Genomic DNA, 14493 nt, shown 5'->3' with positions numbered 1-14493 from the left:
ATTATCCCCAAAGACCCATAAATTAATGACTACAAACCAACCCATACTTCGAGGAAGTTTGCTATAACACTTTGTACAGTGTCATTAAATCTGGAATTCATCTGCATTAAGATAGATATCGATTCCCATGCTTTGCATTGACGGAACTGGAATATTAATATTGGTAATTTTGATTATCTTCTGGTGGAGCTGTAGCAGTTTTGAGATGATGTGACAGACAATAAATCCAGGTAATGGGGAAGGAAGAACACAGCCCTTTGCCTTTAATTTGTTGCTAATTATTGCTCATCTTAACAAACAAAATTAATCTTAGCAGTGAAGAAAACTTCACTGGTGAGTAGCTCCTTGATGGTTCAAGTGGTGGGATTTGTAGATACTTCCCAAATTTCCAGCAGACACATTCTTGCCCCAAGTCCACATTGCTGGAGCCATTCACTGCTGACTCCAGGCCTTTGGTCTGGGGCACACCTTGGTTTTGAAGTATTTGCTTCACTCTTGTTTTAAATTCCAGTTTTTCTCCCCAGTTCTTGAAGACAGAATGAGAGTTTGCTGTGCCCCAACATCCCAGGCTCCTCTCAGTTTATTTGTGAACCAGGCACTGGGAACCTGAGGCTGAAGGCAGCAGCGGGTAAATTTAAACATGCAAATTATGCCTCTCATTGATAATCCCTGTCTGGGCTTTCCTACACAGGACTTGGGAAGGAACTTTCCTATCAGGTTCCTCCTGGCACCACAGAGATGCAACTTGGAGGAGAGAAAAATCTGACCAAAAAAAAAAAAAAAAAATCAAATCATTAATCCTGAAACCAGGAACTGGCAACCTGATATGTGTAAAATCAAAGTTTTTTTGTTTTTTTTTTTTCCTCTGAGCTGGCGGCCAGGTGTGCTTTCACACCCACCTGCTTCCCTCGGCATTTCAGCCTCCACCGTGCCTTTGTAGATTAGCCAGCGCTTTGTTCCTGAGGACAAAAGTCCACCTCCACTAACGACTCGCAAAGCTCTTGGAACGGGATAACCCCAGGGATTTGCCTAAGGAGAAGCTCTTAATGCGCCGAAGTCTAAGTTAAACAAAGCCAAAAACTCGCTCAGGGGGTTCCTCAGCCGCAGCTCGTCTGCGAGCAGTTTGCTTCGCCGCGCAGGGGGAAGGAGAGGCAGCTTTGAAGAGCGAGACGTTTGTCTGGTTCTTGGGATGAGAGGAGAGACCGTGTGGCTGCATCCTTTGAAAGCTAAACTCACACTGGCTTGGGAGGCAGGTTTTCTGTCAAAGGATGCTCAGGGAAATGATCACAGATCGTGAAAGTGCATTGGAGTGCCTCAGCTCTTGTGTGGACGCCCTTATTCAGAATTAAAGCACCTCATTGCAGCTGGTGTGCTTCATTCTGAAAGCAAAATGCAATAAATTGGATTATTTACTTCCAATCTGAAGGATTTTATTTCATTTTCCCGTGGTTTACGGTACGGGCAAGCACAAGTTGGCCCGGACAAGCAGAAAGGACAAGCTCATAGCCCGAGGTGCTGTGTTCCATCCAGTTCTGTAAATTGTGAATTGTATTACCGGCCAACTAGGGAGAACCTGAAAACAGCCAAAAAAAACCACAAAAAAACCACCTTTTCACGTACCTGATTCTAAGGAGGCGCAATTAATCAGAAATACCTTTGTGTGTCGCAAGCTGAGAATGAATTTTCCAGGAAGTTTTAAGCAGCGCATTAACAGCATCAAATTTCACGGGGATGTCAATCAAGACAAGTGGCGCTCGTCCGGCTCTCGGCCCTTTCCTGCATACAATCGCCACTCAATTACCACCAGCCACTAATCAAGAGCACATTTTCATGCAAAAAAGCCTGTAGCTGAGGGTTGTTATTTCTTTCTGCTTCCTTGTGACTTCACTGCCTCACAGCCGGTTCTGTTAATGAATGGCACTTGATGGAAGTAACACCGGGCTCTGCCCTTTTTTGCCTTGGTGGCTGAAAGTAGGAGCCGGGAAAAATTGGAGGTCAAAAATAGTAAAGGTAGAGAAAGAGTGGGAGGATGGATAGGAAAGCAGAGGCTGAGGAAAAAAATAATGCTAAAAAGGTTGGAAGGCTGAAAAGTAGAGGTTAAAGAGGGGAGAGAGCTGATGCCAAAAAGGGGTGAGAGACTGACATGAAGGCAGAAGGAGAGGGGGAAATTTTAGGAATGGTGCTCATCCTTAGCACTGTAAATGTTACCAGAGTTACACAGGATATCGCTGGACCACACCCACCAAGGAAAAGCGCACTGTTTGTCAGGAAAAGGTGAAAATTCCGGGAAATAAATGGTATTGTCAAGTCTCCACTGGAATCAAGAGAGACTCAGATATCGTTTTTAAAGGATCCTGACTGGTTCTCTTTGTGTTCCGCATCTTTCCACTCAGTGTTTTTACTGTGCCTTTCTAGGCAGCCCGGTAAAAATATGAGGGATGAGCCGTCTTGCCTTAGGAAGAGGTAAATATTCATTAGATTTAGGAATATTTCCAAGGTGCTTTTCCAAAGTGGGATTTAGTAAAGCATTTTAAAGTGTCCCGACCTAGTGCGTGTTCCCAGCTCTTTCATCTTCTCACCGGCCCTTGGCACGGGCAACAAACCTTAGAGGGGCAGCGCTGGATTTTCTGCCACTTTGGGCAGAAAATGTGTTTGCTTTTTAACGACTTTAATATTCCAGCTGCAGAAACCCCCCCTCCATCCATTCTGTATGTGGAGGACAGGTGACAGCAAGGGAAACCATCTCAGCTGGCCTGGGAGGTTGTGCAGCAGCTGCAGTGGGATGTGAGGTGTCTGCTCCTGCCCTGACATGGAATCACATAAAAAAAAAAAAAAAAACCTTTGGAAGATTTTCCTATCAAGATTGTTTTTGTGTCTATTAGGTATGTTTGGGTGCTGTAAATAGTCTGAGACCACTGTGCTCCCTGGCAGACTTCTCCCATGCCCACAGAAAGCCATAGGTGTCCTGCCCAAGCCCGCTGTGACTGCCCACGGGAGGAATTTGTCAGGATATTTCACACAGGAATCCAGACGCTGTGCTTTAAATGAGAATAAAATGTAGACATTACTCACTTCCATTTGACTGTCAGCCCCCTTGGGCACGATGAAAGCAGCAGTGGGTCCCAGCTATTCAGCTCGCTCTGCTGTTGTATCTGGGGCTCCTGTAAGCCCTGTGTAGTGTTGCCAAGACCTTGGAGAGGATGGAAATCCCGACAGGAGAATGCAACTGCTCCGCCATGGGGATTAGAGTTCAAAGTGCTCTCAACCACGGTGCCCAGTTGTTGTCTCCAGCTGACAATGAGCAGCAAAGTCCACGGAGACACAAAACCTATCTTGGGACTGCTGCTTGAGGCCTGCAGATTTTCCAGCCCCTGCCTTTGAGTCTTTAACCCCTGACAGCCAGGTAGGGAGGTTTAACCTCAGCTGGCAAAGCAGCCCCACTCAACTGAACAGATAAGGCAAAAGCTGCACGTTCAAGCAAAGCTAAACAGGGAATTCATCCACTGCCCCCCACGGCAGGCAGGTGTTCCAGGAAGGCAGGGCTCCATCATGTGTAACAATGACTTGGGGAGACAAATTCAGAACGTCTCCCCTTCCTCCTTCTCCCCCAGCTTTATGTGCTGAGGGCGATGCCACATGGTCTGGGACATCCCTGTGGTCAGCTGGAATCAGCTGTCCTGGCTGTGTCCCCCCAGCTCCTTGTGCCCCCCAATGCAGAAAAATTGGTATATCGCGTAGTATTTTAACTTGCTTTGACTTCCTGGGGCACAGAGGCTTTGAGGTGAAGAACTGTTGGTGCTAAATGAGAACCAGGCAGTCTGCAGGGAGAGAAACTAAATGCGGAGTGAAATGGGAACTAAATTTCAGGGGAAAACCCACTCTTAATTCTCTGTGCTGTGTTACTGGGATGCTTTTTTTTAAAAATAGCTGTGATTCAGAACCATTAACAAGGACGTTTTACCTGGATCATTTCCTCTGAGAGTATTTACAAGTCCCCAACAAGTTCAGGGACCGAAGCTAAGAGAGGAGTACAGCCAGCATCATCCTCCGGGGTATGTACCAGTCCAGCTGCTCTGCTCACACAGGGACATTTGGCTGCTCCTGGATAATATCCCTGTACAAATAACACCATTCTGACGGTGTGCTTTTTGCCCTCTAGATGGTACTAAGCACCGAGTCTGAAATCGCTGCTGAAACTGCCGGCTGTCAGTAGCATTTGCAGGCTCTGGGGGTTGTTAGAAAACCTCTCGGCTTTTCCATGGTTTTTGATCCATTTCCAGCTTTATAAATAGGTGGGTTTTGTCCCATTCAGTGTCATCGTTAGTTCAGCATGGGAAATGGTGAGATGCAGATTAAAATAACGAGCCTGGAGGCACCGAGAACTGTGTGTGAGTCTCAAGTGCTGCTGCCTTTGCTTTAGACAACACATTCAACCCCCGTACAGAGAATGACCCAGTTCCTATAGGGTTTGTTTTTGTGTTGGATCCTTATTAGACTCGGCTTTTATAATTCCTGGAGGCTTTGGGGTGTACAGAGGGAACACACATCAACGCCTTCCTCCCTGATAAACGGAGAGCAGGTTCACGGTGCCAGGCAAAAACGACTACATCAAAACGTGTACGGATATCATCTGCGGCTAGGAAATCGTTTGCCTGGCTCAGAATTCTCGCCAGGTCTGGCATTCTGCTCTGCTGGGCTTTGCCCTGCAGACACACCAGAGCAGTCCCACAGGGCAGCAGAGCCATCACTGATGGCAGGGCCACACTGTCACCTGTCCCCAGGCAGCAGAGCCAGGGAAGGGCTTGGGTGAAAACACAGGCAGGAGCTGGTCAGTGGGTGCTCACCTCGGCTCACCTGAAGGGGATGAGGCAGGGGTTTGTTAAGTCACCCCTTTCTCCCCAGCTTTAGGGCAGGAGGGTGTCCCAGCACAGCCACAGTGCCCAGCGCTGAGGGGTGACTGCTGCTTCCCCTTCTGGGGGAGAATTAAACCAAAACAGCCATTAACGAAACAAAAGTCACTTTGGCAAGTCAAACAGGTAATGTCAAACCTGTCTGTGAGCTCTGCCTTTCTACAGCAACAAAAGCAGGTTTTGCTTACAAACAGCGTCCTGTACATCTAAGAATAGCCACATTTCCACGGAGTTCTTAAAAAAAGGCACAAATGCTAGTTTGGATATTAATATATTTAATCTTTCTTGTTTGTAAAACAAGACATAAATTTGTGTATAGATATAACTTATATATATATTTTTTAATATATATATATACTATATACAGACAATAAAAAAATTTTCCTCTGTATTAGACTGAGAGATGTATGGAGGAATGATATAGGCATAACGGGGAGCTTTGAAGAAACTCAGAGTTTCATACTAGGTAATTCCCAGGGAAAAGGAAAACACGTCTCCCTGTCAGCCTTCAGCACTGTAACAGGCCTTGCTCACCATGGACTGAAGTCCCAACTGGCTCTTCCACTGGATATTTGCTACATGGTTCTTGAAATCAGGAGGCTGTCCCCACAGCAGGATCCTCTGTGCCTTGCTGACAGCCACTGCCCCAGTCTGGGACAGCTCTGGGCCAAGGGGAGGTTATTGCACTCCAAGGACGCGCACGTTAAAAGCACATTTGTGCATTTCCATAGCTCCTATGGAAGAACGAGACATTTCAAATGTGCATATTTATCAAAAATAACAGCGATGGGAAGCGACTGCTCGCACAGAGATCCCTGATCATCCCCAAGGGCTGGGGCGAGCTGGTTGGGTTGGACAATGCCCTCACTCCTGTGAGGTCACCTCTGTGACTTCCTGCCAGCCGGAGGGGTGTGACGGGGATAGGGGCCGGGATCCCAGCGGGATGTGGACTGCACTGGGTGGCAGGGGGAGGGCAATGCACGTGTGACCTTGCATTTCTCTCCTTGCTCTGCTTTGGAGGGTTGGTGGCTGCAGGGAAACACCAGTTAAGGCCATCTCATTGATTATGTCTATTACTAGACTGGGAGGAGGAGAGGGACCTTGGGGTGGGAAGGAACACAACTAGGAATCATTTTACCATTCGCTTAAAAGTGGAGACAAAAACCCCCCAAAACAATCAAAAAACCACCCCCAACTCCAGGTAAATAACCACCTCACAGAACTAAATAATGCTTCTTATGGCAGTCAGACTGGTGAAGACAGAAAAAGAACACCAGCAGCCTGGCAAGTAGGACAGCCCCTGCCTGGCTCACTGCCTAAGCTGATCCAGGGCTCCTCTCTGATGGTCACAGTGAAAAGAAATAGGAGAGGGTTTGGGCTGAGCCTTGGGGGTATGGACCTAACCTCTGGAGAATGGTGTGGAGGTGGTCTCCCCTCGGCTGCTAGCCCATCTCCTGGCTTGCAGTGGTCAAAGGTCAGTCAATCTGGGCTCCTTGCAGGGTCTCTAGCATGGATTCAGCCATCCAGAAGAGGAACACAGAATTGTTTTGGTTGGAAAAGACCACTAAGATTATTGACTCAAACCATTCCTCCAGCACTGCCAAGCACATCACTAAACCATGTCCCCAGATGCCACAATTAAACGTCTTTTGAACGTTTAATTGGTGATTCCACCAATTCCTTAGGCAGCCTGTTCCAAAACCTCACCATCACCCATGAAGAAATTTTTCTTACATCCAATTTAAATCTCCCCCGGCACAACTTGAAGCCCTTTCCTCTCATCCTGTCACTTGCTACCTGGGGGAAGAGACCAATCCCCAGCTGGCTGCTCCCTCCAGGGAGCTGTGCAGAGCCAGAACCCCTGAGCCTCCTTTTCTCCAGGCTGAGCCCCCTCAGCTGCTCCTCATCTGACTTGTGCCCCAGACCCTTCCCCAGCTCCGTTCCCTCTCTGGACACGCTGCAGCCCCTCAGTGTCTTTCCTGTGAGGGGCCCAGGGCTGGACACAGGGTTTGAGCAGTGGCCTCACAGCGCCCAGCCAGGGGGTCGTCACTGTCCTGCTCCTGCTGGGCACCCGTGGCTGGGACAGGCCAGGTGCCATCGGCCTCTTGCCCACCTGGGCACACCTGGCTCGTGTCCAGCTGCTGCTGCCCAGCACCCCCAGGGCCTTTCCCACCAGGCACTTTCCAGCCCCTCTGCCCAGCCTGGAGCTGCAGGGGGTTGTTGTGAGCCAGGACAGGACCTGGCTGACCCTCAGCCCATGGAGCCAGCCTGTCCAGATCCCTCTGCAGAGCCTTCAACCCTCCAGCACGACACTCCCACCCAAACTGGAGTCATCTGCAGACTGACTGAGGGTGTCCTTGAAAGATACTAAACAGGACAAGCCCCAGCACTGAGCCCCGGGGAACACCACTGCTGATGGCCCCAGCTGCGTTTCACTCCAATCCCCACCACTCTCTGGGGCCCCTCCATCCATCCTGTTTCTCCAGGAGAATGCTGAAGAACACAGCTTCAAAGGCTTTCCTAAAATCTAGGCAGACAACATCCACAGCCTTTCCTCCACCCACAGAGTCACCCTGTCACAGAAGGAGACCAGGCTGCTCAAGCAGCACCTGCCTGTCCCCTGTGCTGGCTGGGCCTGAGCCCCTTGTCCTGCACGCGCCCTGCGATGGCACTCGAGATCATCTGCTCCGTGACCTTCTCGGCACCGAGGTTGGACTGGCAGGCCTGGAGCTCCCTGGATCCTCCACACCCGCAGGCATTAAGCCCTTGCCTTTGGCACAGGCAGTGCCTGCGCTCAGGACTAGAGCCCCGGGGCCTAAGCTGTGAGCAGAGCCCAGTAGGGTGCCCTAGCTCTGTCCCAGGATTATGGCGACCTGCCCATGCTAGGACTACTTCCCTAGCACAGCAGGAGGGACTTGCACCCCAGAGATCCCTTCTGCCGCTAGTTACGTTGTGGTTGTGGGCCAGGAGGATCCTGGCGACAGAAGAGTTGTTTACGTGGCAAGACACTGGTTTGGCTCCAGACTGCCCAAGTGAAGCCAGATCTCAGCTCAGCTCCTGATAGCTCACTGGCCCACCACAAACTGTGACAAAGGTCTTTGCATGAGAACCCCACGGAACCAAACTGGTGTGGAGATGGGGCGCCTGTACCTCCCAAACACCGTCACCAACAAGCCAGCATGGGAGAACAAGCAGAGAAGCTGCTTGAGCCCCTTGACCAGCTGATTGCACAGCTTCTGACAGGGCACGAATTCACCCTTCAAACCCGTCACCAGCGCAGCCATCCATTCTGCAGAGATCAGAGTGTCTTGGCTCTCACAAACCCCGCCAAACTTGGGCCTGCAGACATCGCATCCTCACCAGACCTGTGAGATTTGAGAGCGTGGCCTGGCCCACACTGGCTTGTTGATCTTCAGAGCTGGCTTTACTTATTGATCAACGTCTTTAGGGAGCGCGTGAGAGTGCTCACGACAGTGGCGACCGTGGCTGACTGGCGGGCGAGCTGCTCCACAGTCTGCTGGTGGCTCAGCATTCTGGCCGTGGACTCCTCGGCGGCCTTCAGCAGGAAGGTGTAGTTCCTCACCACCTCCTCCACCTTCGCCAGCAGCTCTTGGCGCTGGGACTCCGAGCGCACGACGTACACCAGCCTCACGAAGGTCTCGATGAGGCTGCTTAGCACCTGGAAGCTGCTCGTGATGGCGGAGAGCATGTGGGTGGGACTCTTGTCCACGGCGGCCACGCGGCGGCAGGACGCCCGGAACTCCTTGAACTTGAGGGCCAGCTCCTGCTTGTACTCAGCCAGCTGGGAGATGTAGGGTTTGCAGTCCCGGACCTCGGGGCTCAGCACGCACTGCCTCAGGATGGTCAGGAGCTCGTTGGTGTCCAGCTGCACCTGCAGAAACCCGTTGGGAAAGCTGTAGGCATGGCCTCGAAGGGTGTTGATCTTTGCCAAGCTGCCCTCAAAACTGGAGGTCCTTAAATCTATTTCCTGGGTCTGGCTCTCACTGGGACTGCTGCAGGCTGTTGCGTCTAGGACCTGAAGAGTCCTGCTCATGACTGGGACCATCTGATTGTCCAGCTTCATTCCCGGGAGTATCTGCATGGGGATGGAATAGGACAGCTCATCCTTCTCGCTCCCATCGTCTGCAACATCGCATTTTCTGTAGTAGAAGCAGTACCGGATGGAGCAGCACTTCTCATCCTCCATGTCTTCGTCCCGCAGCTCAGCAGGACTTGGATACATCTCCTCCTGGACGGAGAACACTGCTGAGCCCTTCTGGTTCTTTTTGTCCTGTGCTATCTGGACGTAGGAGGGGTCAGCCACTCCAGAGGCTTCCTGGATTTTGCTCTTGAGAACAGGACAGAGGACGCTGGGCTCGGGCTCTTTCTGGGGGCCTTTCTGCTTGGTTGTGTAGATGTTCTGGTAGACGTCAGAGGACAAGGATGTCCTGTCAGTCTTATCTATTTCACTGACACTGTAGCGACGCAAGAGCTTCCTGTAGTGGGGTGCCCCCACGCACTCCCCTCGGGAGGTGCACGTATTCAAACAGGACGTGCCGTTCTCTGGATCCGACCGGTTGTCTCTGGACTCCAAACTCGTCGATCGTATCCGTTTGCCTTTGGAAGGGCTGCTGACGCTTGTCAGCCTAATGGCTTCTACCTGCTTCTGGTCATCTGCAGCTTTATCCCTGCCTCGCCTCTCCAGTTCTGGTACCCCCAGCTGGTTGGGGGGTGGCCTCATTCCCCTGCAAATCCGCTTGCAGTCACAGCTGCGCCGTTGCTCCCTGGACATCCCTGGGACTTTTTGCACAGGGCTGCTCCTCAGCTGGCAGCTGCAGCGCCCGGGGGCAGGTGGGTGCAGATACTCCTGTGGCGGGAGGTCACCTTTGCTCTTCGGCTTGAGCAGCTCTTCAAGGAATTCCAGCTCATACTGCTTCACCTTCTGCAGCTGGGCCTGCCGCTCGTCCGTCTCCTTCTTCAGCCGGGTGGGAAATGTTGCAGAGAACAGGTTCCTAAGCCTGAAGGGAGCTTTCGGGGCTTTGGGTTTAGCTGGGATATCAGCATCTTGTTGGGTTACCTCCAGGACTTTCTCTACTTTTTTGGAAGGCACGGTGCTAATCTGCAGGCTCTCAGATCTGGGCATCAGCTGGATTGGCCCTTTGGCTTCCTCACTGGTGCTCCTGAAAGTGCTACCAGGTGATGGAGAGTGCACATTGCTGCTCTCAGCTTTTAAGATTTTGGCCGAGCTTTCCTGTTGTGTTTTCTGTCCTTGGTTTGAAGGAGCTGTGTGTTTCTGCAAGATGAGGCTTGTGGCATCTGCACCTGCCTTCTGACCGGTCTCTCCGCTTGCAGCTTTTCCCGGAGCATCTCTACTCACTTTCTGCTGGTAGCTTTTAGAGGCAAAAGTCTTACTGGACATCATTTCCTCGCCTGCTGAGGCGAGGTGGAACACTTCAGCCTGACTGCCAGGAGCTTCCTTAGGACTTGGAGAAACTTCACAGTGCTGCTGCGGAGAGAGCTGCTGCTGCTGCTGACAGTTGCATAATGTCTCTGCAGTTTGTGGACCTCCTTTAAGTGTCAAAGGCTTGCTGCTGGCTGGTGCACAGCTGCTGGTACCGTTCATGTTCTGGTCTTCTTTTAAGGCTGATACCACTTGGGGAGCTGAGGCTTTCGCGTTTGCCACCTGCTGCAGAGCAGCTGAAACAATGGCTGGAGTTACACCGCTTTTCTGATCCAGGAGGAGCTTGGAGCTTGGCTGCACCTCTTTGGGCACCTTCTCCTGTAGATCCTGCGCCTTCTCCCTGCTCGGGGCATGCAGAGGTGCCTCAAAGGCAGCTTTTGTGTGACCTGCAGCTTTGCACTCGGAGCTTGGCACTGCAGCCCCCTTGCTCTGCTCACCAAGCTGGGCGGTCAGCCCTGGCTGGGCAGCCGAGGCGCAGCCCCGCTCCCCGTGCTGCTGCTCCTGCTTGCTCTTGCAGTTGGTAAGGCTGGGACTTTGGGTGGAGAAGGCTGGCTTCAGCGAAGGGCTCGGGTCCTGGCGGCTCAGGGGGTAGGGTGAGGTGAGGACAGCCTGGGCAGCACAGCTCTGGATTCGGAAAGGCAAGTCCTTCCTGGCCAGGAGGTTTTCTTTGTTGATGTGCTGGCTGAGGAAGTAGGCTGCGTTCTGATGCTGCTTCATAGCAGAGACCATCTCCGAGACATCGGTCAGCTCTGAGGAGTTCGTTTCGTGGCCAGAGTCCAAGGATGACTCAGGAGTGATGGCAGCCAGGACAATAAGACCTGAGGAGGGACACAAAGAAAACCCCACAACAACCCTCGCACCACAGTGCCGTGTGGAGGATGGAGAGGGGAACTCCTTGCGGCAGGAGGGTCCCAGGAATGCCGGGCACATTGGAGAAACTTCTGTGACTTCTCACAACCAAGAGTTAAGGCTTCTAAGCGAGATCATTTGTCAGCATTGAGCTGGCTTGATAGCTCAATTCAGCAAGAGCTTCTGGCCCAGGAAAAGATCCTGTGAAGCCTTCCATTGTTGGTGGTAGCAGAGCTATAGGGACGTGCCTGGCACAAGAAGGAAAATTGGCCAACAGGTACTCTGCCACAGTGAGTAGGGCAACCAAGGTGGGAAGAGGGACAAAGGACTGTGCTGCCAGCAGGCTGGTCCCAGAGTCACCCATCTGGCAGCAGGTTTGCCTTGTGAAGGGCTCACACACTGCAAAACATGGGTGGGAACCTGCAAAGGCCGATGGCCGAAGGTCCCAGCTGAGTGGGGCCACAGCGGGGAGGAACTCATGCTCATGGTTTGCTAGGGACTCGTCCCAGCATCGTGGCATGTGGCAGATATGGGATAACCAAGAGACTCCTTCAGCCACGGACAGGGAGAGGAGTCCCACCTCAGCTCCTTAGAAATCTTCTGAGCAGCAACTTGGCTGCTCCTGCTACAGCCTGCTGCCACAACTTAGTTTTTACCAAAAGCTGCTTCACAGTCACTTACAGGATAGGAGGAGACTAAAGGGAAGGACGTACAGTAGGAAAGAAAAGCTATAGGGAAAAAAGGGAGTCACGGCCACTAAAATACCTGCTGTCTGCTGTGGTGGGGGATGTGGACAATCCTCTGAAGCAGCCAGGGCTTCCAGCGCCTGCAGGGTGGACACCAGGGCATCGTCCAGCTCTTGGGCGTGGTCTCGCACCGTTCGTGGCTGCACGCTGTCGATCAGAGTGACCGGGATCTCGTCGTAGAGGATGCCACAGAGGTGCCGGCCCTGCTCCTGGCTCTGGGCAGCCGCCCGGCGCTTGGGGTCGTCCTCGTCGGAGCTGTTGTCTCGGAAGCCGGGAGGAGGGGCGGCGATGGCGGGGAGCAGGGACGTTGTCTCGTCTTCCTCCTCGTCGTTCCCGGGAGGGGGAAGCGACGTCAAGTCCACCGTGTTGTCGCGGGTGCTGCCAGGCTTGCCCCCCGTGCCCGAGGCCAGCCGGCTCTTGATCTTGGCTTGGCAGGACTCGCAGTAGAAGTGGGAGGCGTTGCTGCGCGGGTGGGTGTCTATGGTGTGTGCCCGGGCCCTGCTCGCCTGCCTGTCCTGCTCGAGGCCATCCGGGTCGTACTCCTTAGCTGCCCCGTTGTAGCCTTGGCCAGAGCTTTTGGAAGTGGGGTCGGATTTGGTCCTGGGACGAGTTTCCTCGAAAAAAATCAGGTTTTCGTTGATATCCGTCCCGCTCTCTCTCTCCTTCCTCTGCTCTCGCATGTGCAGGTAGCAGAAGCGGATGAGCTCCGAGTCCGAAGCCCTGGTGGCAGAAGCCCCGGCTGCTCCGGTGACAGTGGCAGAGCCACCCACCAGCCCATTCTCTTTCTTTCCCGCGTGCCCTGCCGTGGCGGGCCGGTGGAAGTTGTGTGCGTTGATGTAATCTAAACCAAAACCACAACAGGCACGTTAGCAGCGGCACCCGGGTGAAGGGAGAACAGCGCGGGGAAGCTCCTGCTCACCCTGGAGAAGCGTCTGCGTGCTCTCTGCCCTCCAGGGGGGACACCCACCTCCCCTGCAGTGCAGTCAGCCCACCTGGCTGGTCCTTTGGAAAACCTGCTGGGCCTGCCTGCCAGGAACGGGGGTAGGAGAAATGTCCTGCACCACAGAAGGAGTTGGAAGGGACATTTAAAGGACATCTGGTCCAATCCCCCTGCAATGAGCAGGGACACCTTCAACCAGATCAGGTTGCTCAGAGCCATGTCCAACGTTCAAGGAAACCTTGAATGTTTCCAGGGATGGGAACCTGTGCCTACACCTCACCATTCTCACCATAAAACCCTTCCTCCTTGTATCTAATCTGAATCTACTCTTGCAATTTAAAACCGCTGCCCCTTGTCCTGTAGCTACAAGCCCTATTAAAAATCCTCCCTGGAGCCTTCTCTTCTCAAGAATAAAACCTTCAACTCTCTCACCTAGGAAAGGTTCTCCAGCCCTCTGATCAACTTCATGGCCTCCTCTGGACTCTCTCCAACAGGTCCATGGGGCCCCCAGAGCTGGAGGCAGCACTGCAGTGGGGTCTGACCGGGGTGGAGCAGAGGGGCAGAATCCCCTCCCTCCCCTGCTGCCCACAGGGCTTTTGCTGCAGCCCAGGACACACTTGGCTTTCTGGGCTGTGAGTGCACACAGCTGGGCCCTGTCCAGCCTCTCATCCCCAAGTCCTCTGCAGGGCTGCTCTCCATCTGCTCATCCCCCATCCTGGACTGATACTGGACGTTGCCCTGCCCCAGGTGCAGCACCTTCTATTTTATCTTATTGAACCTCATGGGATTCCCATGGGCCACTGCTCAGGCTTCTCCAGGTCCCCCTGGATGTCACTGTCCCTCAGGTATTTCAACTGAACGACTCAGCTCGGTATCATCTGCAAACTCAATCCACTGTGTCCTTGATGAAGACATGGAACGGTCCTGGTGCCCCTACAGGCCCCTGAGCTTGATCCCTCTGCTGTGGGCAGAGCCAGAGGAGGGCTGGCCAGCACTGCTGACACTCAGACACAGATGTGGGTGCTGGATCACTGATCCAGCAGTATCCAGAGGGCAGCAGGAGCTGGCTGCTCCAAGGACCTCCAGCCTCAGCCCGCTGCAGCTCACACCTTACACGGCAAGAAGGAATTGTTGCCATTTTTGGGTAATACTGGCCACACCAAGCAGTGTTCACCAGGAGACTACTGACAGTGGAGTGATATTGCCTTTTGGGGAGACACCCACTGCAGTTTGGCTGTGCTCAAGTGACAGACACCCTCCCAGCCCTTGTCCCTCGCTGCCCGTGATCCATGTGTTATTTCTATCTGGCTGCCTATAACAGAGCCCATTGCTCTTGCTGTTAAGCATCTCCCCCTGACAGCCTCCCCTTGTTCCCTTGTGCAGGGAAAGAGGCTGAAACACTGCTTGAATTTCTGGCCAGTGGTCCATCCCTCAGGAGGGCCACGTGTCTGCATTGCAGGTTGGATTGTGCCGCTGTGCCGAGAGCGGCTGCCGGGGGACACAGGTTCTGTCTTACCAAGGATAAATTAAATCAAATAAATCCTAATTAAATTCATTAGCTCAACAAACTGGACAATTTCTCTCCCC

At 52.8% G+C, this 14493-nt stretch overlaps 1 protein-coding gene across 12 annotated transcripts in view; it reads right to left on the bottom strand.

Annotated features, from left to right (window-relative positions):
- Positions 1–5175: 5175 nt before the first annotated feature.
- FRMPD3 (FERM and PDZ domain containing 3) overlaps positions 5176–14493 on the bottom strand; it is a 59676-nt gene continuing 50358 nt past the window's right edge. For all 12 annotated transcript variants that reach the window (XM_040083896.2, XM_040083901.2, XM_040083894.2 and 9 more), the window contains 2 exons: positions 11986–12807; positions 5176–11189 (listed from right to left, as the gene is read on the bottom strand). In XM_040083896.2, coding sequence (XP_039939830.1) covers positions 8335–11189; positions 11986–12807 — 3677 coding nt within the window. In that variant the 3' untranslated portion in view covers positions 5176–8334. The remainder of the gene's footprint in view (positions 11190–11985; positions 12808–14493) is intronic.

Source organism: Hirundo rustica, chromosome 21, assembly GCF_015227805.2.
Source record: "Hirundo rustica isolate bHirRus1 chromosome 21, bHirRus1.pri.v3, whole genome shotgun sequence".
Classification (NCBI taxonomy): domain Eukaryota; kingdom Metazoa; phylum Chordata; class Aves; order Passeriformes; family Hirundinidae; genus Hirundo; species Hirundo rustica.
The sequence above is the reverse complement of the archived record's forward strand: the minus strand, read 5'-3'. Positions and strand labels throughout refer to the sequence as shown.